This window comes from Cnephaeus nilssonii (assembly GCF_951640355.1).
Source record: "Cnephaeus nilssonii genome assembly, chromosome: 15".
NCBI classification, from domain to species: domain Eukaryota; kingdom Metazoa; phylum Chordata; class Mammalia; order Chiroptera; family Vespertilionidae; genus Cnephaeus; species Cnephaeus nilssonii.
Window position 1 is genome coordinate 9,966,366 of NC_137086.1, and position 27,446 is coordinate 9,993,811.

The 27,446-nt window shown below is 41.5% G+C and overlaps 1 protein-coding gene across 8 annotated transcripts in view; it reads right to left on the reverse strand.

Annotated features, from left to right (window-relative positions):
• Nucleotides 1-26,504, reverse strand: part of ITSN2 (intersectin 2) — a 98,806-nt gene extending 72,302 nt beyond the window's left edge. For 2 of the 8 annotated variants that reach the window (XM_079792140.1, XM_079792136.1), the window contains exons 1-3: nt 23,581-23,854; nt 8,218-8,278; nt 1,318-1,410 (exon numbers count right to left, since the gene is read on the reverse strand). In XM_079792140.1, coding sequence (XP_079648266.1) covers nt 1,318-1,410; nt 8,218-8,248 — 124 coding nt within the window. In that variant the 5' untranslated portion in view covers nt 8,249-8,278; nt 23,581-23,854. Of the gene's footprint in view, nt 1-1,317; nt 1,411-8,217; nt 8,279-23,580; nt 23,855-23,880; nt 24,081-24,766 lie in introns of those variants that run through there. The other 6 variants (XM_079792143.1, XM_079792138.1, XM_079792137.1 and 3 more) reach the window with 6 other exon arrangements.
• Between the last annotated feature and the right edge of the window lie 942 nt (nt 26,505-27,446).

The window sequence follows — 27,446 nt, forward strand, 5'->3', positions numbered from 1 at the left end:
GGCAACAATGTTATTGGTTTATTATAATTTTAATTCCAATCACTAAAAAATTAAACAGAAATACCTATATAAAATTATTTATATTACTTTAATAAGACTTAGATGTTCTAAAAAAAGTCACAACTGGTTATACGATCAATAAGTGATAAAAGATTATATTATTCATCTCAGTTTTTTCACAATAATTGAAGTCTTATTAGATATATCCCTATTTAATAAAATGTATAGTTTAAAACACTATTCCTTAGAAGAGTTCTAAATAGCCCTCCATGGATCTCTTACAATCCTATATATACAGCTGTGTATGCTAAGAATGGGAGATCCTAATTGCTTTCTACCTGGGTCATTTCTCAAAATTGGGTTTCAGTGAGCTATCTTGAGGGATGAGGTAATGTTTCCCTCTGGGACAAAGAATAAACTAGCTTACCACTTGCTAAAACATGGTGGTTCCTCAACCTCAGTGTTCCTCTCCTACAACACAATCTCTCATGTGTAGCATCCTTCTGGGATCTCTGCATGGTCTCCGTGTGACTCAGGGTACAAGGGAGGCTGACAGAAACAGGCGGATGCTCATGCTAACAGCTGTGTCATTAGTAATAAAGTTTGTTGCTTTTGTTTTATATCTCACACTAGAGGCCCGGCGCACAAAATTTGTGCGTGGGTACAGTCCCTAGGCCTGGCCTGCGATCAGGGCCATCTTCCCCAGCTACCTGCAGCCAGCCCCGCCTCCGCCTCCCCCCGCCACCACCCACCCCTGGTTCCCCATTTGCCATTGGGTGATCGGCGCTTGACAGCAGGGGAAGGGACCGAGAGGTTGGCTGTTCCCACCTGGTCGCTGGTGGTTTGCAGGCCAGCCACACCCCCAATCAGGGGGTGGGGGTCCCCGTTGGGACCTGCGGCTAGCCTGGGCGAGGGGCCTGGGGTGGTTTGCAGGATGGCCCCGCCCCCAATCGGGATAGGGGGGTCCCCACTGGGGGGCAGGGTGGCCTGGACGAGGGGACAGGGGTGGTTTGCAGGCTGGCCAAGCCCCCAGCGTTGTCAGGAAGGACATCCAGAAGACGTCCAGTCTAATTAGCATATTACCCTTTTATTAGTATAGATATACTGGTAAGTGATATCACATGGTTCTTGTCCTTTTCTATCTTACTTGTTTCACGTAGCATGAAACTCTCGAGATCCACCCATGTTGTTGCAAATGGCAATATTTCATCTTGGTATGAATTTTATCATTTAATACAAACTTGACAGCAATCAAAACTATTTCTAAGACATGACATGAAAAGGAGCATAAGTCACAAATAAAATATAAACACAAACCTGTTATGTAACCTCCTGCGGGCTTGAGGTTATCAAACTGCTTGTCATGCTTAGTCCGTTCTTCAGAGGTAATAGCCCACATGTTTGGCCCTCCTAAAACATAAATGGAAGACAAAGAAATTATACTGTATATATGAGAATGCTTAAAACACACAATTCTAAAATGTAAATATGAATCACAAATGCCCATTTAATGACAGTACTTAATACCTAAGTGACACAAAGAGTAAAGCTCTATCACAAACATATATAGCATAGCCCCAAGGCTTTTCACTAATTCATCCAGTTAACATCGATTGAACTATTACTGTATACCACTCACCAGAAATAGGCAACAAAATAAATACTGAAAATAAAAAGATGAATAAAATATTGTTCCCATCCTCAAGGAACTCTTACTCTAGAAAACAACTTCCAGTATTTTCCATGTTAAACTGTGAAGCATCCTTGGAGTGGTTCAACTTGAATTCCACAACTAACAAAGTGAGAAGAACCCAAAAGCCTTGCTTGTCCAACAGAAATGATATAGTCAAGAACGTAGACAGACGGGCCCAAGGGAACATACAGATCTATGGTGAAAATTCAGGATTCTAGCCTGACCATCACGGGACATGACACATCTCTCTAACAACAACTGCAGGCAGGCCTCGCTGGCACAGCCTCCAGCTTCAGGCAGCTCAGCTAAAATGGGATTTAGAGGATTCAAAGTTAATTCTGCTTAGGTGTATGAAAACATCCTTGGCCTTCTTTCACTTAACCCTTCTAGATCACAGTGAAGTTAGAGCCAAATGGAACACCTAGAATTCAGGGGTCCTCAAACTTTTTAAACAGGGGGCCAGTTCACTGTCCCTCAGACCGTTGGAGGGCCGGACTATAGTTTAAAAAAAACTATGAACAAATTCCTATGCACACTGCACATATCTTATTTTGAAGTAAAAAAAAAAACAAAAAAAAAAAACGGCAAAAACACCCGCATGTGGCCCGCGGGCTGTAGTTTGAGGACGCCTGACCTAGATTTTGTGGAGGCAGAGAGTAACAACCAGGCATCTGAGGAGGAAACACCTGAGACATGAGAGGTTATGAGGGTAGAAGCGGCATTAATAACCTTTAACTTCCAGAACTGGCCCTGGAGCCTTCTTCCCCAAGGTAAATGCTCTGGTGTGGTTCTCCTAAACTTCTGGAGGCACCTTAAATTTAACTGACTGCTGAGCCTGCCACCCCCACCGGACAGCTTTGACTACCACTTGATCCTGATCCACACTCAGTCTTAGGCAGGCCCTGTGTACCTGGACCCCTGGGGTGTGGATTTCTCTAAGTTCCTGCCCCTCCATCTGGTGGCACCCAAACTCCTCCGTGTGTCTCCTCCTTGGTCTTGGGAAGGACTTTCCTGCTTCTCCCCCAACAGCAGTAGGAACATTAACTCTGCTTGGTATCAGTATAGAATCTTAGACCCAAGAAGGTTCCTTCCCCGCCTCAGTGACAGAGCTTTTTCTTCTACCTTATCCCAGTAGCAATGTGTCTCTGCCTGTGCCCTTGGGATGGGTCTTCGCTAACACCTTCCCCAGTGACCACAGTAGCTTAAGACTTTGCTGAGTAGAAGAAAAGGATGCAGAAAATTGCATGGTATTTTGTGCCTGTCCCCCTACAGTTTCCTGAAATATTCTGGTGAGGGTTCATTCTGGTCTCTTGCACAGTCCCCAGTCTTTCTGGTTGATGCCCACAGGAAACAGCTTGAGAGTAAGTATAAACTCCCTTTGGGTCTGTGGCCCCCAGTTATTCCAGGCTGACATGCTAGTCTTCATTTGTTGTTTGGTATTCATTAGAATCTTAACTGATTTCTGTAACATCATTTTACACATTTTACATTCTATAAAATCCTCCACTTTACTTAGAGCTCTGATTGTATCCATAAAGTCTGAGACTGGATTCTGTAAAAATGTTCCAACTGCACTGGAGTATGGAAACCCTTTGATTTGCCATCAGCCCCGTGGTCTGCTCTGAACTCCAGCCCCCTTTACTCCAGAGCGTCGCTGGAAACATTAGTCCATTTCCTTCCCAGATGCACATCTCCTATGCCTTTACACGTTATTTCATTTAATGGAATTGTACCTATGCCTGTATTGAATCCCATCTAATCGGCTCCATAATTTCTGGAAACTCTTCAAAGTTTCTGATACACTGCCTTTCCTATTTCCTAAAGCTACCTCAGATTAAAAACAAAATGTTATCTTTGATAATTTAAATGGGATCCAGGAAAAAAGAAAATGTGAATTTAAATCACTAATTTGAAACAAGATTTAGTGTTGTTATGAGTGAACGTAACAGGAATAATGATGCAGCTACAAAAAAAAAGGTGGTCAAGAAAATGAAGGGTCTAGAAATATCCTATATAATAAAAGGCTAATATGAAAATTGCTCCCTCGACCAGGAGTTTGACTGGAAGTTCAACTGGGAGTTCGGCCAGGGGGCAGGACCACCCACGGCCCCTCCCCCTGGCCAGCCAGCCAGATCGCCCCAATAGAGGCGGGCCAGCCAGACCCCATCCGTGCACGAATTCATGCACCAACCTCTAGTTTTTCTATAAGGCAGTTTAAAAAACTAAAATATTAAGCCAGAGGAATCAAAGATTAAAGAAGACATGGTAGCCACTTTAAATATTTTTAAAAGCTGCTATGTAGAATACAGTTATTTGATATCCTATAGGAATTAGGAACAGAACTACCATGTTCGAGAAAGTTAGGGCTGTTATTGAAGAGGGAATCAACTCCTCGGAAAGTATTCTTTTGTTAGCATAGGTGTTAAAACAGAAAATGGCTCATTAAATCTGAACATTTCTGAGGTTCTCTCAAACCATAGAAAACAAGCAAACAATGATTTTAACAATCCTTTCCATTTGCTCTAAAAAATAAGACCCATTCTTTCAACTTCCTACTACTCCAAATACACCTTTGCCCTCTTCCTTTGATAGTGAGCAGCACGGTGGAGCATCAAGGACAAGAGTGGAGGGAGGTTCTGCCCTTGTCTGGACGCTAACCAGTTTTGTGACTTAGACAGGTCTTCCTTACCTAGGATTGTTATAAGAATGGTATATGTAGTCCCGGGCAATACTTGAGTAGCCAGTGTCCTACACCAGAGGTTTTCACCCCTAGCTGAAAGAGGAGCGTTAGGGGGCAGGGGGAAGCTATTCTAGCAGACCAATTAAATCAGAGTCTCTGGGGGATGCGGTACAAGCTTCAGAATTTTAAAAAAGCTCTTCAGGTGATTCTTTCGTGTAGCCAGGGTTGCACACGGCCTCCTCTTCTTTCTATCCCTCCACAGAATAGTCTGCTCCACCTTTACCTCCCAGCCAACTCTGGACACCTATCCAACAGTGCTGTCCAAAGGCAACTCCTGGTGGCTGTCAAAGTGAATAATATGGTCCAGTATCTGCAAATTCTCTTTCTCCTAAGGATGCATACATCCTTCAATTCTATCCTGTTAAAAGATGAGTTAATCTTACCTAACTCACACAGATCTTTTTTAAATCCCCTTTACCATTCTGCTCTCAACTCTTGACCAGCTATCTTAGGAAAACAACCTTCTCTATCATTTATTTTTAAAGTCTAACATTAGCAGAGTAATAGCAGTACTTAGTAGAAGCAGCAACTACTATATACTGAGTATTACTTTATGCCAGCAACCATGCTAAGTATATTAATATTACCACATTTAATTTTTACAATTACATAGACTAGGTTTTACATGTATTACAGAAGGAAAAATTGAAGCACTGGGTGGTTAGATAATTTGCTTAATACTATACAACTAATATAATTTATAGCTAGAATTTTCTTGTACTTTAGAATTATAGCTCTACAATTTGTGCTCTTAATTACTACCCACATTACCACACTGTTTACTTTGATATCTGTATTAGTTTAGCAGTATTATTTTTGTCATTTAAAAATAAGTAACAAAATGTAAAGGAGATGCATCTAAATGAATATTTAAATATAAAAATATGAGTCTCTTTTACATGTCAAAGAAACCAAATTTTCCCTTGAATTGTACCTTAAAAAATATACACTACTATAAATGTATTTAATATATAACAAGAGGGAAAAAAACAATACAAAACAAAAGCCTAGGATAAAAGAAATGCTGATATACCACTATCCCAGAAAAGTAAATCCTTACAAATCCCATATACATAACATCCCTTTACTTGGACAGACAGTCACACCACCCTCATTCTATTTCAAACTCTATCTTTTCAAGGTCCAGGGCAGATGCCACTAGGAGGTGGCTAATACCTGCAGGTCAAATTAATTGCTCCCTCCTTTAGATTCTCAAGAGGCTACTCCATGCTTCCACAGAGCACTTAGAAAGGTGCAGAGATTGTTTTTTCTCCATCTGTCCTACCAGACAGACTGTGAGCCCTTGGAGAACAGGAGCTTTGTGTGTTTACCTTTCTATTCCCAGAACCAGCAAAGTACCCAGCACAGAACAAACACTTATAAGTGATTGAGGAATAAACATGTGAATGAATAAAAGAGGGAGCAGAAAACAAGAGCGGCAAGATCAGGACTTGGGTGAGCACAAAAGTCACAATCTGTTTGTGGTCTATCCTTCACACACGGTTATACCAGCCCTCTGAGCAGGTCTTTAGCGCTCAATACATTCGTGGCTCATAACCATTTATTCTTCACTTCTGACTACCTTTACAAATTCACCTTCTACCAATAAGAAACTAAATATGTTTAGGTATATAAACTCATGTATGTTTGCTGCCTACATTATAAAAAAGTTTCCCTTACAAAGTTGTTTCCAGGAATGCTTATCATTGAAATGTAGGTGTCCACTATAATTCAAAACACTATGATATATTTGATTTAATACAAACTTAGAAGGAGTCTTGACTTGGGGTGGTGAACACAATACAATACAATATACAGATACTGTATTGTAGAATTATACAACTGAAACCTATATCATTTTATTAACCAATGTCACCCCCAATAAATTATTTAGAGCCAAAGAAACGCTAATTCTTCCATGTAATGACTGTCTGCCTTAAGCACTGTATTGCTAAGCCAAGGTCACATAGTCTTTACTACATACACACACTCACACACACACACACACACATTATTAGCCCCAAATGATTAGATTTTAAAAAATCTGTAACCATCCTCTCTTAAAGACAAGTTTTAAGATTAGATTTCAAAACAAAGAAACATATGTACTGAAGAACTAAAAACCTAAAATAGCTACACTACACACTTTCTAAATAAATACCACATTCACAGTAAAAAACAAAACAAACCCTACTTAGTTTATCAGTTTATTATAAAATAAATAAATTAGCATGTCACGATTCTTGTGACTAGGAAGGCAAACAGTGTGGCTATGGACTGATTTACTACTGTATGACTCTAGAAAATGATGACGGTAAAACATGACAACAACAACAAAGGATGACAAAGATGGAAGCAGCTCACCTTTCTTGAGCCCTGACTCCCCTTCAGATACTTTAAACACAATAATTCATTGACTCCCACCAGTACCTTAAAACTGTGTATTATTAATATCCTCATTTTACAGGTGAGGAAACAAAAACCCATGGTGGGTTCTGTGTCTGCACTGTGCATAGGCGAATTGATATAAACAAGAGTTAGTTCCGCCGAAACCGGTTTCGCTCAGTGGATAGAGCGTTGGCCTGCGGACTGAAAGGTCCCAGGTTCGATTCCGGTCAAGGGCATGTACCTTGGTTGCGGGCACATCCCCAGTAGGGGGGGGGGGGGGTGCAAGAGGCAGCTGATCGATGTTTCTAACTCTCTATCCCTCTCTCTTCCTCTCTGTAAAAAATCAATAAAATATATTAAAAAAAAAAAAAAGGGTTAAGTTCCTATGGCGTATTCTTGGTCACAAAAATGTCACCAAACTTCTAAATTAAGACCCAAAACACTTCTAATACTAAACACTGAAATAAATGTAGAGCTCTATATATTTATGAAAGAGTAACAAAACCAAAAAGAGAATTCTTTTCCAACTGGATTATTCCAGTTCAGGGCCCCGGGTGGCTGGAGCCTCTCCTGGCAGCTCAAGATACAAGGCGGGACCCACCCTAGACAGGATATCCTTCCATAGCAGGGCCACTCACACACCCACACTCACTCAGACTGGGACCATTTAGACACCCAATTCACTTCACATGCACGTCTTTGGGATGTGGGAGGAAACTGGAGTCGCCAGAGAAAACCCACCTAAACATGGGGAGAACATGCAAACTCCACACAGACAGCGGTCCTGGGTAGGAATCAATTTTCTTTTTCTCATCAACATTGAAACGTTGAATGAAAGGACATTATTTGAGGACCTGCTGTACTGCTTTCTATTATGTTCATTTTATTTATAAACCTGCTTAACATGTTGAAGTTTATAACTAAACTGTTTTTAATGCAAATTCCTTTGTATGGGGCATAGAAATTCTCAAATTTGTCAGAGCACATTACCACTACAATTATTGGCTTAATCAATTTTACAATCATCCCATGCTATAAAAAACACCTTTAATATTCTCCTGCTTATAACACTCTGCTTTTTGTCCTCCAGTTTTATACATCCAACACAATATGGCTTTAAGTTATTCTTAAGCACACATTCCAGATGATACAGCAGAACATGCTTACAAGGAGTTGTGGGATTCATAATATTCTAATAGAAGCTATATGCAGTGTTTCAAAATAGACTGCCCAAATATTTTCAATAAGAACACTTTAAGTTAAAAAAAAAGAATACTTTAAGTTTTTCATTTTTACACTCAAAGAAAAATATCACAAAAGAGTATTTTATAACCTCTACCCCCCCAATCTCATAACCTCTTTCTCTTCCCACAAGCACAAAGCTGCTCACGCTTACCATTCATGGCTGTGGGAAACTGGGCCATCATGCTCCTGTTTCCTGGCTAGCTCTCAGCCATCTGCAACATAAAAACATTGTGCATTAATAACACAACAAGGGCAGATCGCAGCTGAGCGCTCCCGCCGAGCAGTCGGAATGTCTGTCCCCTTCAGCTTACACTCCCAACAGAAAACAATGCAGAGCTGCTGCTGCTGCTGAACTGGCAGAATTTGTTTGGGAACGGGGAGGAGATTTTGTTGGGGAATGGGTCTGCCTTTAAAATGGAACCATTTAAAAAACAACAGTCACATATTTAATAGCAAGTACTGAATAAACTCTTGGCATGAACTAATTTTGTAGAAATTAATTTGGGAAAGAGGAAAGTTATAACTAGGCAAGAAATTATTTCAGAAAAATCAACTGTATAATTTAAATGTAAGTAACAATGAAAGCCACAACACTCTTCTTTAAAACAAAAAAATCCCCAAACGAGAAAAATCCCCAAAATAAATATAGCATAGCTATTTAATCAAGTTCCACAGGTTTAGAAAAATGGTCTAGAAGTATGTTTTATTTAAACATAATTAAATGTGCTAGGTAAGTGCTCTGAACTTGAAGAGAGGAAATTCAGAAGTTTAATAGCTCTGGGTTCAAATCCCAACTCTGCTGAGTCTCAGATTCATCTGTAAAAATACTTTCCTGGAGTATTTTTTGAAGTATTAAACATAATCCAGTACACTGCCTGACACACAGTGGGTTTTTAATAAATGGCTTTCTGGGTGCCCAGGAAGGGAGAGTGCAATATAAATCTGAACCCTAAATTCATTCATTTACTCAGAGTAAATTAAAATTTTTTTCCTTGAAACTCAAAGGTAGGAAAAGTTAGGGTGAGTGAGGACCTAACAAATTTATAGTAATATACTTAGTTATATAAACCATGAATTGTAACATTGTAGGAAAACACTACTACATTAAGAGACTACTCAGTAGCTCATCTATTTACTCAAATCATTTCAATATTAATATTTTTAGAAGCCTAAGGAAAAGTGTTTGCACAAGCCATTTGAACAAAGAAGGCATAAAGAGCTAGACATCATGGTAGATGGCATCAACAGAGGAGCTGGCTGATTAGCTGCCAAGAAGTGTTTACAAGGTGCTGTGTCTTAGTGAATTCAGTGTGCTCAAGAAGAAATATGACTCTATCAGTGTAACCACCAAAAGTGAGTCACACAAACAAAAACACTGGTATATAAGTCCAAACTTTATTAATCTACAACAAGAAATTTAACAGCTTTATTTCCTCCTATAAAGCAAACTATCATCTATTAAACTGCGCAAAGGGACTTAATTGTGATTAGAATACTTAATGGCAGCAGGCACAGACACTCTGATACATTTACCTACACAACAGGAATAAGCAAGAACTGGGTAAAAGGGATGGGCAAGCCTCCAATAAGGTTTTGGCACTGCCAATTTTGCTCTTGTGACTCCCAGCTTTTCTATATGTTACCACTGTATATCACCCTCCTCTCAGTGTTCACATTCTTTCTTTAGATGTTAGTAACCTTTACTGCAATGGAACTTTAAACCTGCTACCACACTTGACTTCACCTGTCACTATACTATTCTCAAGTAGGAGGAAATTTCACCCATGCACAGGTGATTTTCTTCACTTCTTTCTCAAAGGTAATATAAACCGCGGTGTGGTGGTCAGAAACCCCTTAAGGAAGTATTGTGTTGAGATTTAAAGAGTAAGAGTTACTTAAAATTGTAATGTTAAGAACCTTGAATTTGAACCTGTGGTTGACAAGGTGTTTTAAAAGGTTTTAAGAAGAGGGATAGAGTCGGATATCACTTAAGACAATAAATTGTGAAGAAAAGGGCACGCTTGAAGCAGGGAGATCAGTTAGGAAAGAGCTGAGAACAGTATCTGGCACCTGATCTGGAATAGGGGCAGCAGAAACAGAGAAGATGGGATGAATTGGAGAACAATGAACGGTTTAAAAAAGGTAGAACTCAGGGACTGTTTAGATTATGGAGTAAAAGGAATCAAAGAGATGACTCTCAGAATTATGGTTTGTGAGACTGGGTGAATTGTCACCAGCTTAAAAACAAAAACCAAAAACATGAACATAGAAGGAAGTCTCAAGTTATGACTACAACTTCAAATACAGAAATTCTACAAACAAGCACATTTTTACTTCCCCAATTTTAAATTATCATAAGTAATGTTAAACCAAAATACATCATAGGCCTGCCAAGAAACTATTTCCTTATAGAGATGCAGTAGGTAAGGGCCCCTATTTTATCAGGTCTCTATAACTGAGAGAGATAATTTTAAAATACAGGAGAAAATCCTCCAAGCACTACCTGCAATGTATTTTAGAACTGCATAAAAGCAAGTAAAATACCAAAGATCATTTGGAGAAAAAGCAGACTTAAAAAAGACAAATAAGGAATAGCATCCCACAGTCACAAAGCCTTAATTAGTTAGATCATCTACCTCAGGCGTCCTCAAACTACGGCCCACGGGCCACAATGCGGGTGTTTTTGCCGTTTTGTTTTTTTACTTCAAAATAAGATATGTACAGTGTGCATAGGAATTTGTTCATAGGTGTTTTTTTTTAAACTATAGTCCGGCCCTCCAATGGTCTGAGGGACAGTGAACTGGCCCCCTGTTTAAAAAGTTTGAGGACCCCTGATCTACCTAGTCATCATGTATTCTGTAAATACAACAGAATGCTACTTAATAATCACAGGTATAATCCTTAAATAAAATCAAAGAATGAACCAAATAATATAATGAACAGGGAGGGCCAATCCCTTCAGTGAAGCCGAAGGTCCTGGTATTACAGAAGCAGGTACTACATAGTATTGTAACATGGACACACGGATGGATGGAACATCTGACTGACAGTGATAACATCTGAATAACATAATTTGTTGGAACAATAAGCTTTTAAAGCATACCATTTCATATCTCTTAGGTTTACATCAACTCTGCCCTGTTGTAGAATAATTACCTCATGTTTAACAATTCTTACCTATTTGCAGAGAAATAATAACAATTGAAAATTTTAAAAATGTAACATGTATATTTTATTTTTAAAAAAGTAAAACTGTTTTACTTTGTGTAGTCATAACAATTACCATTTGCTAAGTCCTTAGTTACTATGTGTCATGCTCAATATTCATTGAGAACCCAGTATGTTCTAGGTTTTATACAAGGAGCTTCAGACAAAGAGGACCTTATAGACTAGTCCCGTGTCAGCAAACTGCGGCTTGCGAGCCACATGCGGCTCTTTGGCCTCTTGAGTGTGGCTCTTCCACAAAATACCACGGCCTGGGCGAGTCTATTTTGAAGAAGTGCCGTTAGAAGAAGTTTAAAAAATTTGGCTCTCAAAAGAAATTTCAATCGTTGTACTGTTGATATTTGGCTCTGTTGACTAATGAGTTTGCTGACCACTGGACTAGTCTACCAGGACCAGATACTGCTAGATCCCTTTGATAATACTAAAAATCCTCACAATATCGCTGCAAGGCAGATGACATAGTGCTTATTTCATAGATGAAGAAATTGAAAGGTTAAATTACTTTCTTAACTTCAGTAAGTGAAGAAGCCAGTATGCAACCCCAAATCTGTCTAATTCTAAAGCCCATGAACTTCCCGTGGGCTCTATCTGCCTCTTCCTCTCCTATGGATAATAATTAATGACGAGTGAGTGGGTTCCTGCAAGCAGTAGGTCAACTGAGAGGAAGAAAAGGATAAGCAGCATCTCCCAAGCTACATGTCTGAAGCCTGTTTTAGGCACATGTGATGGAAGGCAGCATCCAATAAACACCTCTTTGCTCCTTGGAGGGAGTATCATGTAATGATGGGCAATCCTGGCAGCTTCAGTTATCATATAATTTAATCACTGTTAATTACCTATGGTTTTAGAATATTTATGTGAAGATTTTCTTGCTTACTATAAATTGAGAACTGGTATTGTTACCTTTTAGAAGTCAATAAGATATGTATGGTAGAAAACAGGAATAAGGCAAAGAAGACTGTTTCTGATTTAATGTAATCCAAATGCAATTTGGAGAATGTGGGAAATATATTCATACTAAGGTACAGATAAGTAGAAATGCTTGAAAAGGAGTAGGAAATCCTTCTGCCACAAAGGGTCAATAAGACCCAAAAGAAGAGCAAAATGTAGCCATTATAAGTGAAAAGTAGCTCAATTAAAGTTGGATTTTTTTGTTTGAGTAGAAGCACTGAATTACAGAAGTAACGAATTACAGTAATTATTGAGTCCAAACCCTCAATTTTCAAGATGTAAAAACGAAGAGATTTGTACAAGCTCACAGACTCAGTAGCAAAACTGGTCCTAGAAACCTAATCTCTTATGTCCAATATCCTGTTTTGTAGTTTCCCGACTTCCCTGATCATATAACCTGGGTGGGACATTTATATTTCTACAGATTCTGAGGCCTATCACTAGGAGATTGTGACTAAGAAGATCATTTTGTGAAGGAGGGTATGAACCTCCTAAAATGTTCTTCCTGCCTTGAGACCTGTAAAAGATAAAATAGAGCCACTTTAAAACGGAGCCAGAGCTGCCATCTCAGAGAAGCTGCCTTACATGTTTTATACCTCAAACCTATAGATGATTAAAACAGGACATAATAAACTTTGGATTGGGCCTAAAGCAACACTGTGTCCCAAAGAAACTTCTTCACCTGCATTTTATAACTGCAAAAAAGCATGTAAAATACCAAAGATCACTTGGAGAAAAGCAGACTTACAAAAGACAAATAAGGAATAGCATCCCAGTCACAAAGCCTTAATTAGATCATCTACCTAGTCATCATGTATTCCGTAAATACAACAGAATATGGTTAATAATCCTACATAATAAAAGGCTAATATGCAAATCGACCAAATGGCAGAACAACCGGTCGCTATGATGCACACTGACCACCAGGGGGCAGACGCTCAATGCAGGAGCCGGGCTCATGGCTGGCAAGCACAGCGGCAGTGGAGGGAGCCTCTGGAGGGAGCGAGCCTAAGCCGGCAGTCGGACATCCTCTGAGGGCTCCTAGACTGTGAGAGGGCACAGGCCGGGCTGAGGGACCGCCCTCCCCCCCCCCCGCCCCCGAGTGCACGAATTTTGTGCACTGGGCCTCTAATATTGTAATAATTATATATGGTGTCAGATGGGTATAAACTTATCAGAGCGATTACTTTATAAGTTATATAAATGTCTAATTACTACATTGTACACCTGAAACTAATATAATATTGTATGGCAACTGTAATTAAAAAATTTCTTAATTAAAAAATGATAAAGCAGATGGGATTGAAAATTAAAAACATTGTTTGGAATTAGCATCACTATGTTAGCATATCTGCATCAATAGAAATACCTTCCTTCTATTGATGTAATTGTTTCCCAACTCTTTCTCAGAAATACTTTTTGCCTTTATTTGGACTTCTACCTGAATCAATGCTCTCTGAATAGCTATTCTTTGATCTCAAATAAATGCTTGTTGCCTTCCATTTTGGCCTCTTATTTTTTAGTTAAGAGACCCTTCCACAGGGCTATTAGTTTTGTGTCTCCTCCCCCGCCCCAAAAAAAAAACACAACCAAAACACCCATTAATGTCCCTCTCTTGCTTAATTTCTCAACTAATTACAAGTTAAAGCTCAAACTTTTTTAGTATGAAATATGGCACCCTTCAGAATCTCACCCCAATCTACTTTACCACATACATGTCTAGACACTTCCCCTTGATTCAGATGTCTTAAGTATACCAACCTTTGAAACAATATTTTTCACTTCCCTATTCCTTTGTAAAGAGCTGTTTCCTGTCAATCACTACTCCTTTATCATTCTTCAACTCACAACTCGAATGTCACCTCTTTTTTTTAAAAAAAAAAAATTGATTTTAGAGTGAGGAAGGAAGAGAGAGAAAGCTAGAGAAACATCGATGTGAGAGAGAAACACTGATTGACTGCCTTCTGCACACACTCCAACTGTGGATGGAACCTGCAACCTGGGTATGTGCCCTCACCGGGAATCGAACCCTCCACAGGATGACGCTCCAACCAGCTGAGCCACACTGGTGAGGACTCACCTCTGCTTTAAAAGGCTTCTGTCCTCCCAGGTAGTTAGTCACTGTCTCCTCGGTATGTCCACTCGTGTATTCATCCCACAATAGCTTCATTTATCACACTGTATTTCAATTTCACATGTTTGCCTGTTTACTTGTACTGGGCAGAGACCATTTTTATTTACCACTATATGTCTAATGCCTAAACCAGATTTCCTAGAGAAAATGCTCAATAGATGTTTGTAGAACAAATAAATTGGGTAAATGAGTAACATGGTAACATGGTTGGGATGTAAAAAAAAAAAGCAAACAAAGCAAGTGAAGCATGAAGAAAGGCAATGTTGAGTTGAATATTATACTGAAGAAACTGGTAAGAAAGCAGAGCAGGCCCCAAATTTCTTCCTTGAAATTCTGCAGGCATCAGAGCTGTGGATTTTAGACCAAATTGTCCCTTGCAACATGGCCCTTCTGTAACTTGTTTTTCTTTTTCTTTGAAGTATACTTTTGGAGATAAAGGTTTATTTCCCATTGAATTCTGACAGCCTTACAGTGGGAGGGGAAGAAAGACTTAGGTTTTTCAATTATACTTCGAATCATGCTGGTAAGTTTAAATAATTTTGACTGAAGGTCTGACATTCAAAAGCAAGATAATCAAGTTCCTGAGAGCATATCTTATAAAACTTTCTCCAGTCCTCCTCCACTCTACATGCTAAGTACACAGAGCCAACTCTCGAAAGGTGCCGATTAGTCGGGAAAATGTTCCTTCCTTATCTGATTCCCAAGGAGATCAAGGTCAGTTCTAAGAGAGAATGATTGGAGCAAAATTACCTACTTCTTTATAGTTTCTACAGTAAGACAAAATTTACAGAGTACACATATTATTCTCCATACCTGTTGCCCATCTATTCTTTCTTTCACTCTTATTTATTAATCAAACATGGATAGTCACTGTAATATAAGGATTTTAAAAATGCTATGAGCTAAGGGGGGAGGGTTGATGGGGACATCTGTAATAGTGTAAATAATAAAAAAAGGGGGGGGGGCGAGAATACTATGAGAACCCAGAGGACAGAACTAATACTACTGGAAGGTAAATCAATGTACACAGTACTTATCATAAAGGAGGTAATATTTGTGTAAGAATCATTTAACATGGGGTCAGTGGCAAATTAAGTGGATTCTAAGTATTTTTGGAGTATATTTGTGTGTGTGGATAGGCACGTTAACAAAGAAAGGAAAAGTATCTGAACCTAAGGTAAAAAGAAGGAAAGTACAATAGCCAGTATAACAGAACCTTTCCCATTGAAAGAGAGTGTGATTTGAGAGTGATGTGATTTCAAAGAACTCACTTAACCGTAAGTGTTAGAAGCGAACTTAAGAAACCAAGTAGTTTCAAAATGTGCTCCTTGGCGTTCTAGAAATTTCAAGGAGATAACAACAGAAGTGGAGTAGGACAAGCCTAGGCGAATACTCAGGGCTGCAAAGGAGAGGAAATGAATGTTGCAGACATCGGTCATGGAAGTGCAAATTAGTATAGCTTTTCAGAAGACAAAGCAAAAATATACAGAACCCTACCAATGTTCACATCTATCTATATATGTAAAAGGCTAATATGCAAAGTGTCCCCTCGGAAATTCCACTGGGAGTTCGATCGCTCGCTATGACGTGTGCTGACCACTAGGGGGTGGTGTGGAACGAAGGGAGGCCCTGGCCAGCAGCTGATCGGCCCTGATCACCGGCCAGGCCTAGGGATGCTACCCAGGCACAAATTTTGTGCACCAGGCCTCTAGTAAGCCAATAATTTCACTTCTGGGGATCTACCATAGGGAAATAATAATAAATATGGGAAATGCCTTATTTATAAAGATATTCACTATGGTTATTGTTATTATAGAAAAAAATTGGAAATGAGAGTCCAACAATGGGGGAATGAACTGAGCCAATTTATTATGCTGCCACTTAAATCATATTAATGATATGTGAATATATTTCAGTAAACCTATTTTTTTAAAAAAACAAGTTCAGCTAGACCATGTAATAACATGGAAACTAGTTATATTTTTTATAATTTAAAATGTATGATATAATGCAAATATGTACTTATCATTATGAAAATAATAACTGCAGCCAACAATCACTGAATACTTACCAAATCACTGAATACTTACCAAATGCCAAGCCCTACACTCAGGTTTTTACATGTTATCATTGCCTTCATCATTATCAAGGACATCCTAAAAGGGCCTGGCCCAAGACAAATAACATTTTAAAGGAGCCCTCACTACAAAAATTTTCATAGTGCCCTTGAGAATGTTAAAAAAATTGTTTTTGAAATTGAATTTTAATTATTTCAGAAAAGAAAGGAACAGTGCTCCTGAATCACCCCCTCCCTCCATACATAGTCCACAGCAGACACTTAGCTAACCTAACCAAAAGAAAGGCCTGATTATTATTGTTACATTTATAGAGAATTTATTATGAGAGGGTCACTCTAAACATACATTATCTCTTCACCCCCACAGCAACCCTATGGATAAATTATTATTATGAAATCTTTACTTTTTAAAGAAGAGAAAACTGAGGCTAAGTGAGATTATTATACTCACAAAGCTAATAAAAGGTAAAGCTGGAACTGAAATCCCAATCAGACAGCAAAAGTCATGTTTCTAGCTACAATGTTGTACTGTAAAACATGTAATATATATACATACACATATATATTGCATATATGTAGATATGTATATATATTATACATATTCCCCTGGTTGCCCACACCTCCCCAGCAGCTCCGGGGCTCTCGGCAGCATGGGAAGGCAGAAAGGCGGCTCCGGGCCGGAGCGAAGGTGGTGCCAGCAACCAGGGGAAGGAAGGCCCATTCTTGCACGAATCTTCGTGCTTCGGGCCTCTAGTATGTACATATACATATATATGTGTGTGTGTGTGTGTGTACACACACAAACAAAACGAAGACAGGTTGTTAGGAGACACCAGAAAGTTAATGCCCCCTGGCCAGTTGCTCAGTGGTTAGAGCGCCCACCCACGGATCAAAGGGGCACAAGGTTCCATTCTGCAGGTTTGATTCCCAGTCAAGGGCACGTACCTCAGTTGCAGATTCCCAAGCCCTGGTAGGGGCGTGTGCAGGAGGCAACCAATCAATGTGTCTTTCTCACATCTATGTTTCTCTCTCCCCTTCTCTCCCTCCTCCCTCCTCTACACTCTTTCTAAATATCAATGGAAAAATGTCTTTGAGTGAGAATTAAAAGAAAAACACACACACCAAAAAATATGGTTGTCATTGGTTGCTGGACATAGAATGACTATTTCCTCATACTTTTTTCTCCCACTTTACAAATTTTTTTTCATTCAGTATATATTATTTCTATAATGAAAAAATTTAAGTTAATGAGAAATAAAGTTAAGTTCAAAGAGAAAAGGGGTTTGAAAAAATATTTATTTTAAATGACAAATAAATCATATTGTTAATATACAGAGTGCTCACCCATTCTTCTTTAAGACCAGCAGGCAGTATACCTCAAAATTAAAAGAATGTCTTTTATCATAGCTAGGAGAATAGGGACATAATGAAGACTGGAGAGAAAAGGAGTCGAGAGGTCTAATCAAATATCTTAACAGTCAGGAAAAGATGTGAATGGCACCTGAAGTCTCCAAAGACAAAAGCTTCAGGATTTATTCTCTCCCCTAAGGCTTCCAGTATGCCCACAACATCAATTCTCCAAACTTCTCCGGGCATTTTAAAATCTTATCAAGATTAATCAGGGCCCTCCAAACTTCCCCCATTACATTGGAAAAAGGGGGAAGTCAGATGAGAAATTGAGCTGTTTCATAGAAAAAGAGATCTAGAAGGAAAATTAAAATATTCTGAACACTGAAAAAGGTATACTGGGGTGAAAGAGGGATTTATTTCATCAGGCTCTTTCCAGAGGCAAGATTAATAATCCTCAAAACCACTCTAAATAACACGCTGTCCCCAGAATGGGAAATTTCCACATCTGTTTTCATTCAGTTTTAGTCTCTGGGTCCCTCCCTCCCTCCCTCCTTCCCAACTGGCCTTCAAAGCAGTTCCAACGTTACTTCCTCTGCATAGGTTTCTCTATTTTACTATATACTTGGAAGTTGGTTCTCATTTTGATATCACCAACATACCATGTGTGCCTTTAATTCAAATCACAAATATTACCGAGTCATCAGATGTGTAACACCTGTATAAAATGAATTAGAGCGAGGAATACAGAAGAGGCCTTAGACCAAAACTTAGAATTCCATAAATGCTATAGGTATAAAGGACAGAATGCGGGCACCTGCCTTTACCTTAGGCCACTAGAAGGCTGTTAAGTGAGAAATCCCAGAAGAAATGACTCCTAAACTCAGTAATGAAGAACTAAAAAATAGGTATAATCCAGAAGGCTAGGAAGAGAAAAGAGATTTTTAAGAATTGGGAGCAGAAATGGGCAAACACAGAGGGGAAAGCCGTGTGCGAATTTAAAAGACAATGCCAGAAAACTTTGTAAATGGAGCTAATAATAGTGCCTACTTCATAGGGATGTTGTAAAAATTAAATGAGTTAATAAATAAAATGAATTAAAATAGTGCTATACATAGGAGATACTATAAAAATCTATAAACAAAACTAAGAAACAAACTTGGAAAAAAATTTACCCGTATATGGCAAAGAGTTGCTAATTAGTAAACATTTTTTTAAAATCCACTTTAGAGAGAGAGAGAAAAACATCAAAAACATTAATCTGTTGCTTCCCGTGTGCTCCCAGACCAGGGATGGAACTAGAAACCTAGGTATGTGCCCTGACTGGAATCGAACCTGCAAGCTTTTGGTGTACGGAATGACGATCCAACTAACTGAGCCTCCCGACCAGAGCAAGAGATGAACATGCCAATGAAGTGAGAAGAGGGCCTTTCTTCTACCATTCAGGTTTTCAGGACTTACCACAAAGTGAGAGAATGAATGCTACACATGCATTCCTAGCCTGCATAATTCTGGGCAAATTTCATTAATCTTCAAGTTCTCACTCATATTCACCAAAAGTATTTTACACTTGTTAAGTGTTACATAAGTTGTGAAATTTATTAACTTGACCTACTTAATTCTTATATATTATACAGTTGTTGTTTGTTTTTCCTGCCCCTGAGGGTATTTTTTCCATTGATATTTTTTTTAGAGAGAAGGGAGAGGAGGGGAAGGAGGGAGGAAGAGAGAGAGAGAAACATGGATTGGTTGCCTCCTGCACTTGCCTGGGGCTGGAATTGAACCTGCAACCAGGTACTTGATCTCACATTGAACCTGAGTGAGCCACCCAGGCCAGGGCTATGCAGTCATTTTTAAGTGAGAAGGAGCAATAGGATGGTGAGAAGTGTCCAAATGACTATGCCAAAAAGAAATGATAAAGCAACCTTTATCAGTGTCCTCCAAACTGTCAGAGCAAATACTGCTGGGTCCTTATCTATCTGCATCTGCAATGTGACACTGCCCACTCTTCTTTTCTCTTTCTTTTGACATTGCTACCATTCTTGACCAGTCCTGACCATTATTAATCTCATACTAGTCAAGTACTCCGCCCACTGAAAAGTGGAAATTATTTAAGCACCTGGATTCAAGAGGTTTTGCAGAGATAATCTAGAGTGTAGTTTCTTTTGCAGAACATTTCTTTCTTTAGGTTATATTTTTGATGTCCTCCTCCTACCCCCCCATCCCCAAATTAAGGGGATTCAAAGGGCAAATTCTTTGTTGGATAAGATTGGGGGACAGTTCTACTCTATTTTCCAGCCTTCTTATATGGGTTATTTTGAAGGTAACATTAAAACTTAAGGGCAAAAAACTAATTTCTTTTCCAGTCACTAGGTTAAAAAAGACACACACACACACACACACACACACACACACACACACACACAGGCTAATTTAGTTTGAAGTATATACTAAGCAGTATATTAAGAATAAGCACTCCATATTACATACTATAATAGTAAGACATAAGTTGTTATTATAATCCCCACTTTAGAGATGAGGAAACCAGCTTATAGAATTAAAGTAAGTTTCTCAAAGTTATGCAACTATTTGGTGTTGGAGCTGGGAGCTTGAGAGTCTGTATCCTATCTACTACAGTAATGAAAAAAATTTTTTATTAAACAGCGTGTCCTTTTCTAAAATAAATATGTAGGAGTGAAGAAGATGATCTAGAAAACATAAAACAGTTGCTTAAATGAAACAAGTTAAATGTCTGCCATCTGGTAATACATCCCTCAATGTCTACCATAACCACTGCTGAACAGCTCCACAAGTAAATACATCATTCAGTGTCCTGATATACTGTGAAATTATTTTTTAAGTGAATTTCTCAAAATAATACATTTGCAAATGAAATCTGTTGCCCTCTTAGACTTGTAAAAATACATTATTTCCTGATGTATTCACTGTCCTATTTTTGCTCAGTTTCCTCCCTTCCTCCCCCACTTCCTCTCTGCCTTCAGATCCTTTAGACCAGTTCCTCCTTCTCAACAGTACCTACAGGCACTCTAAATAACAGGACTCTAACATTAGTCACTGTGCTCTGTAGTTATAAGAGGGTATAAAGTAAAAAATGAACTCAAGTAAAAAATACAGCATTTCTCCTGCATCTTCATTTTTAGATCTATTCATTTACAGAATTCTAAACATTTTCCTACATCACACTTGGATTCCTACCTTCAACAATTAGCACACTAAAAGAGTCTGCCTTTCTTTTTAGCCTTTCTTCAAAAGTAGTTATCCCACAATTTTTTCCAGAAATAAGGCATTAAAAAGATCAGAACACATACGCCAAAAAAACAAACAAACAAGCAAATGTACTGTTAGATGGTAATAAATATATCACATTTTTAGTAATGTAGTTTATTCTGAATAATATTCTGAATAATTCTAAAACTTAATACAAATGCTTTACAAGTAAATACAGTATATAAAAATGGTAGTTACTTATCAATGGACTAACATGTACTTTCATTCATTTACTCAACAAATATCTATTGCATGCCCAAATAACATTTAAAAACAAACACATTTCTGAACGAAGATGAGTATACCAGATAACTGCACAGGTGCTGCAGTTGGAAGGGTTTGGGTTTGAAACCCTGGCTCTGGTACTTACTGGCTCAGAGACCAGAGTAGTCAGTTAACCTCCAGGTTAACATTTCACTTATCTATTTGATGGGAGGAAAATAACTGCTCACAGAGTGTTCGTGAGCTTTAAAGGGTTATGTAAAACAGCACAGGGCCTAGCATGTGGTAAGTGACAAGCATGACATATATATTATGTATATATTATTATATATAATAAATATATAAAATATGACAGGCATGGCAAATATATTTCAATACTGAAAAAAGTCATTCATGGAGATGGCCAATAAATATTCTGCCTTACTAGAAAGATGGAAATTTGTGGAACTCTATTTTAAAGACACATTAAAAAGAAAAATCCTAGGTTGCGTAAGAAATTTTCAACTTTTATTTAAAAAAGAGAAATATTCAATATATAGGGTGAAATGGCCAAACAATAAAGAAAGAAAAGGCAAATCATTTTCTTGAGAGGCATAAAGAAAATCTTGAAAGCTGCTGGGGTTTGAGCGATGGGTGTATGGTGGTTCCTTATACTACTCTATTTTTATGAAAATAAAAAAAAAATTTCAAACTCTAATTCCAATCCCAGAGCATACCTAACACATTTCTTCATATTCAAGCGAGGTCAGGATGTTTGCCTTGAAATATGCTGCACTAACAATAGCACTTCCCTGCTCAATAATTCAGTGCAGGTCAAGTTTTCTCAGACAATCCTACCTTTCATTATAAAGGTGAGCAAGAAGAACAAGCACATGCATTAAAGGCTAAAAAAAAAAAAAAAAAAAGAGGCAAGCTTTTCAGTTGCTTATTTATGTCCCATTAAAACAGCGGCACTGCCCATTTTTCCACGTCCTTCAAAAACACGAAATCCTGCTGGCTCTTAAATTAAGCGTTTAGAAACAACTTCCACTTTATATACTTTCGAGATGACAAGGGACACACGGCAATCATATCTCCGTAAAGCTGGGGGGGGGGAGGGGGAGAGAAATTACAAGGGAATCGTAAGCACAACAACAAAAAACCCCACACAAACAAACAAACAAAAACACACCCCAAACTAAAGGCGTGCACCTCGGAGTTGCTGCTATCTTTGAAATGTGAACGACGCCGTTCTTAATCTAGATCAGGGTGATGTTTCCAGATTGCGCTGAGGTTTCCTCCCTGATGACCCACCCAGGACGCCGGCGCGGGGAGAGGCGAACCCTCACCTTCACCCCCGAGCCGGGGCCGCTCAGTGACGCTGGCCGAAGCCACGCAGGATGTCGCCTCAGCCCCCTCCTATCTCTGGGTGAGCACCAGTCAACACCAGTCAACAGCAGTCACAACGAACCAGAGCACCGAGGAAAGCCATCATTTTGTGTGTGTGTTAGCCTTAGTTCCTATCCTAAAGCGGTTGCCTCCGATCAAACATATTCCGAATTCATAATTCATACGAGTCTCAAAAGGAAGCACCGCGGCCACCGGCCATCCTGGAGCAAGAAAGCCCAGCATCTTCCGACAGAATGCAGCGTGAGCCCCGGTTTACCCATCCGTCCCGCACCTGCAGGCGTCCTTCTAAGCACAACCATACGAAGCGGTAAACTTTCCTCCGGCCTCCGAGGCTGCCCCTCTGCGCGCTCCCCGCTCACCCGAGAAGTCCGCGCCGCTCCGGCCGAACGGTGCCCTCTCCCACCTTCGGGTTCCTGCGGGCGCCGGGCACCCAGCGCCGGCCTCGCCGGCTCCCGGGACGCACCGGGAGGCGGCTCGCGGGTCCCGCACCCGGATTCCCGGGGAGGGGAACCGACTCCGCGAACACAGAGCGGGTCCCCGAGGAAGCGCGCGGGTGCCCCGAAGGGGATCTCTCCTGCCGGGACCCCGAAAGCGAGGGGCACGCCGTCCCGGCCCTCGGCGGCGCCGCACCTGCCGGGAGAGGCCGCGCGGCCGGGGCTGGGCGCCGAGGAGAGTCCGCCGGCCCCGGCCGCGCGGCGGGGGCAGGAACCGGGTCTGGAGTTTCCGCCCGGCGCCGCCGAGCCCGCCAGGGGCCTAGCTCGGGGGCCGCCCGGCACCCGGGGGCCCGTCCGGCCCCTGGCGGAGCGCAGCCGCCCCATCCCGGCCGCGGAGCCGCCCGCACCTGCCCGGTCCCGCCGCCGCCGGGCGGCCGCCTCACCCACCTGGCGCCTCGGCGCGCCTCCCGCACGTCGCGGCGCGACCCCGCGACCCCGGCCCCGGCAGCGCGGGCGGGCGGACGCCGGAGACCCCGCTCGCCGCCGAGCGCGAACCTGTTGCGCAGCCTGTCACCGCCGCCCGGCTCGGCGCCGCCTCAGCCCCGCGACAACATGGCGGCCGCGGCCTCCGCAGGAAGCCGGGGGGCGGGGAGGCGGCGCCGGCCCGGCAGCTGACGGCCCTCCCGCGGCGGCCCGGCTCCCCCGCCCGCGCGGGCCCGGAGTCGGCCGGGGCCCCCGGCTCCTCACCTCAGGCCCGGCCCGGCCCGGCCCCGCGTCTGGTCCCGGCCCCGCGCTCCCCCGGGAGGCCTCCACGCCCGCACCGCGGCCCGTCAGGAGCGGCGACGGCCCCCTGGCTCCTCCCCCACGAGGTGACAGGGGGAGGCGGGGTGGTGCGTTTCCTGCCGCCGGACTCCAGGTTTGGGAAGGGCCGGGCATCCTGCGGGGGCCGGGGGAGCCCTCACTCACGGGCTTCCTTGCTGCTCTGGAAGGAATGGGGGGTTGGGGGGGGGGGGCGCGGGGGGGAACATGGCCGCCCCCGCCCTGGCTCAGGGGTCGTACAGGCCTCTGGACCCGCCCCCGGCACCCCAGGAAGACGAACCGCACCCAGGGGCCATCCTCCAGCATGCCCGACCCGCGCCCACAGCACACACACAAGGCCAAGGTAGGGCCCCCCTAACCCCATCCCTACCCGAGAGCAGCCCCGCCCCCAAGCTCTCCCTGAGCCGTGGGGACTCCCTCCATCATCTCCCCCCACTCCAGGGCCCACAGCTGCCTGCCGGCTCCTGGCCTCACCACAGACCACACCTCAGCTCCTGTCGCCCCCCTACATGGAGGCTGGGCCGGACACAGCCCGGCTTCCAGAGAAAGGCTTCCTGGTGGTTGGGGTCAGAGGAGGAGGCCCTGGCTCCTACGGGCATCACCCGCAGGGGTCCAAGACCCCACCTTTCTGCGGGCTCTCAGGGCGGCGGGGGGCTGGTCCCGGGTGCTCAGCTCCTGGCCCCGAGGCTTGTGTTGCTGAAGGAGAAGTCTGTGCAGATGGGATGGTCCCAGGGCTGCTTTTCCTGCCTTCCCTGGTGGGGCAGGTGGAGGGGGCAAGGCCGGGGGGAGGGTGGCGCCGTAGCCCAGGCCTTACCTGCCCTGGCCGATCCACGCACGCGAGGCACTTGGCGAGCATCGGGGATGGCAAACCGGCTTTGCGCGCTCTCACGCTCAGTGTTTTTCCTAGCTCTTCGACCGGGACCTGTCCGAGACCTGACAGACGGGTCCTGAGCTTCCGTGACGTGACACACGGAGGCCTGACTCCTTTGCATTAGGCTGGGAGGTGCCTTGTCTACCCGGAACCGTCCTTCTGCAAACAAACCAGCAAGCCAGGCTAGCGCCCCCGAGCGAGAGAGCGCATGGTCTCATTCCCACAGCAGACGTCCATCAATCAATCCATCCATCCATCCATCAATCAATCAATCATGGTACTCCCTCTTGGCGCCCGTACTCAGGAGCCAAAGCCTCTGAATCCTTCTCCACATAATGCTGCAGAGAGTTAGCCTGTAAAGTGAAACTTTTTTTTTTTTTACTCCTGATAGGCAGAGAGCCAGTCTCGATTTCCCACCCATCATTTGACCAATGTCATTTGTGTTTCTGGGTTCTGGACCTGGTGCGATTCACCCAGAGTCCTTTTTCTGAAGGAGGCGCCAGAACCTTGGTGGAACAAAAGTGAAGTTTGGAAAAGCATGTTTATAAAGAAATGAAGTTTTTTTTTATAGCTCCCTAAAATAGACCTAAAGCCAACAACCTCTGATGGAAATTGGTGTCCTGTATACCATGAGGAGCTTACAGTATCCCAAACACGGTACCATCCCAGGGTTTCATTCAGAACTTTAAGGCTAGTTTGTTCATCCTATCCTACTCTTTCAATATTTATGATTCACACAGGTGATACATCCACCATCCCAGTTCTTTGACTTCCTCTTCTCATAGGTCAAACCTTGGAACTATATCTCTCTTTAGTATCAACGTCTATCACTTCCTATTTATCTCCACACCAACTGGAGATCAGATACCTGGGGAGCCAAGTCTTACAGATATCTAGACAGACCTGTCAAGTCTAAAGAAGATTAGGAATTAGTGAGAGGACTAGGTATGTTACGTTTCTCTTTCCCCATTTCTGCCACAATAGAAGATAAATTCGTAGACCTGTTGCTGGTAACCTACTTCTACCATGGGAGCATTTAATCTCAATTTGCTTTCCTTCCCTGCACTGATAATCCCCCACCCCCAACCATATACTTACTATATCCTATGTTCTATCATTCTCCCTTAGTTTTCTTCACCCCATTCCTACTTAGTCTGCCTTCAAAACAAACCCACAGTGTTGGGAAGAGGATAAAAATAAAGAACAGATGTAATTCCAGAAACTCTAAGCATCCCATAAAAATAAATATATTATAGAGTTGGAAGGCTGTGAGAACTTGGAGCTCATATGTTATACCTCTGCTATTACGAAATCTCCCAAGACAATGCTATAAACAATTTATAAAGAAATTAAGAGGAAAATGCCAATAAAAATAGTCTTTTGGCTTTATTTACTTATTCATTTATTTAAAATATTTTTTTTAATGATTTCAGAGAGGAAAGGAGAGGGTGAGAGAGAGAAACATCAATGATAAGAGAAAAATCATTGATTGGCTGCCTCCTGCCCACTCCCTACAGGGGATGGAGCCCACAACCCTGGCATGATCCAGAATCGAACTGGAGGCCTCTTGGTTCTTGGCTCGATGCTCAACTGCTGAGCTACACCGGCTGGGCTCTTTCAGCATTTTAAAGATTAAAAAAAAAATTATCTTCTAACCTCCAAGATTTCCGTTTAAAGTTGGTGTTGCTCAAATAATTTTCTCCTCTATGTAATATGTTGTTTTCTTATGCTACTTTTAAGATTTATGCTTTATTTTTGGTTTTCAATAATTTGACTGTGATGTATATCAGCATATGATGTATTCTATTGGGTGTTTATTTTCAACCTTGTATCTCTAAATTTCTGTCTTTCATCAAATTAAGAAAAATCTTAGCCATTATTTCTTTTTTTTTAAATATTGACTTCAGAGAAAGAGGAAGGGGGGGAGTGAAACATCAATTTGTTGTTCCATTTATTTATGCATTCATGGTTTGATTTTGTATGTGCCCTGATGGGAGATCAAACCCAGGACTTTGGCGTATCTAACCAATGCTCTAACCAACTGAGCCAGGGCAGCCATTAATCCTTGTGTGTGTTATTTAATCTTTATTGTTGAGATTATTACAGATGTCCCTCTTCACTCCCCTCCACCAGGTTCCTGCCCTGCCCCAGGCCTTCACCACCTTATTGACTGTGTCCATAGGTAATGCATATATGCATATAAGATCTTTGTTTAATCTCTTCCTGCTCCCCACCCCCTTTCCCTCTGAGAATCCTCAGTCTGTTCCATTTTCATGCCTCTGATTCTATTTTATTCACCAGTTTATTCTGTTCATTAGATTTCTTGTTCATTTATTTTGATTTTTAGATTCAATTGTTGATAGGTATATATTTGTTGCCATTTTGTTCACATTGTTCATATTTTTTTATCTTTTTCTTCTTCCTCTTCTTAAAGAATACCCTTCAACATTTCATATAATACTGGTTTGGCGGTGATGAACTCCTTTAGCTTTTTCTTATCTGTGAAGCTCTTTATCTGCCCTTCAATTCTGAATGATAACTTTGCTGGGTAGAGTAATCTTGGTTGTAGGTTCTGCTATTCATCACTTTGAATATTTCTTGCCACTCCCTTCTGGCCTGCATA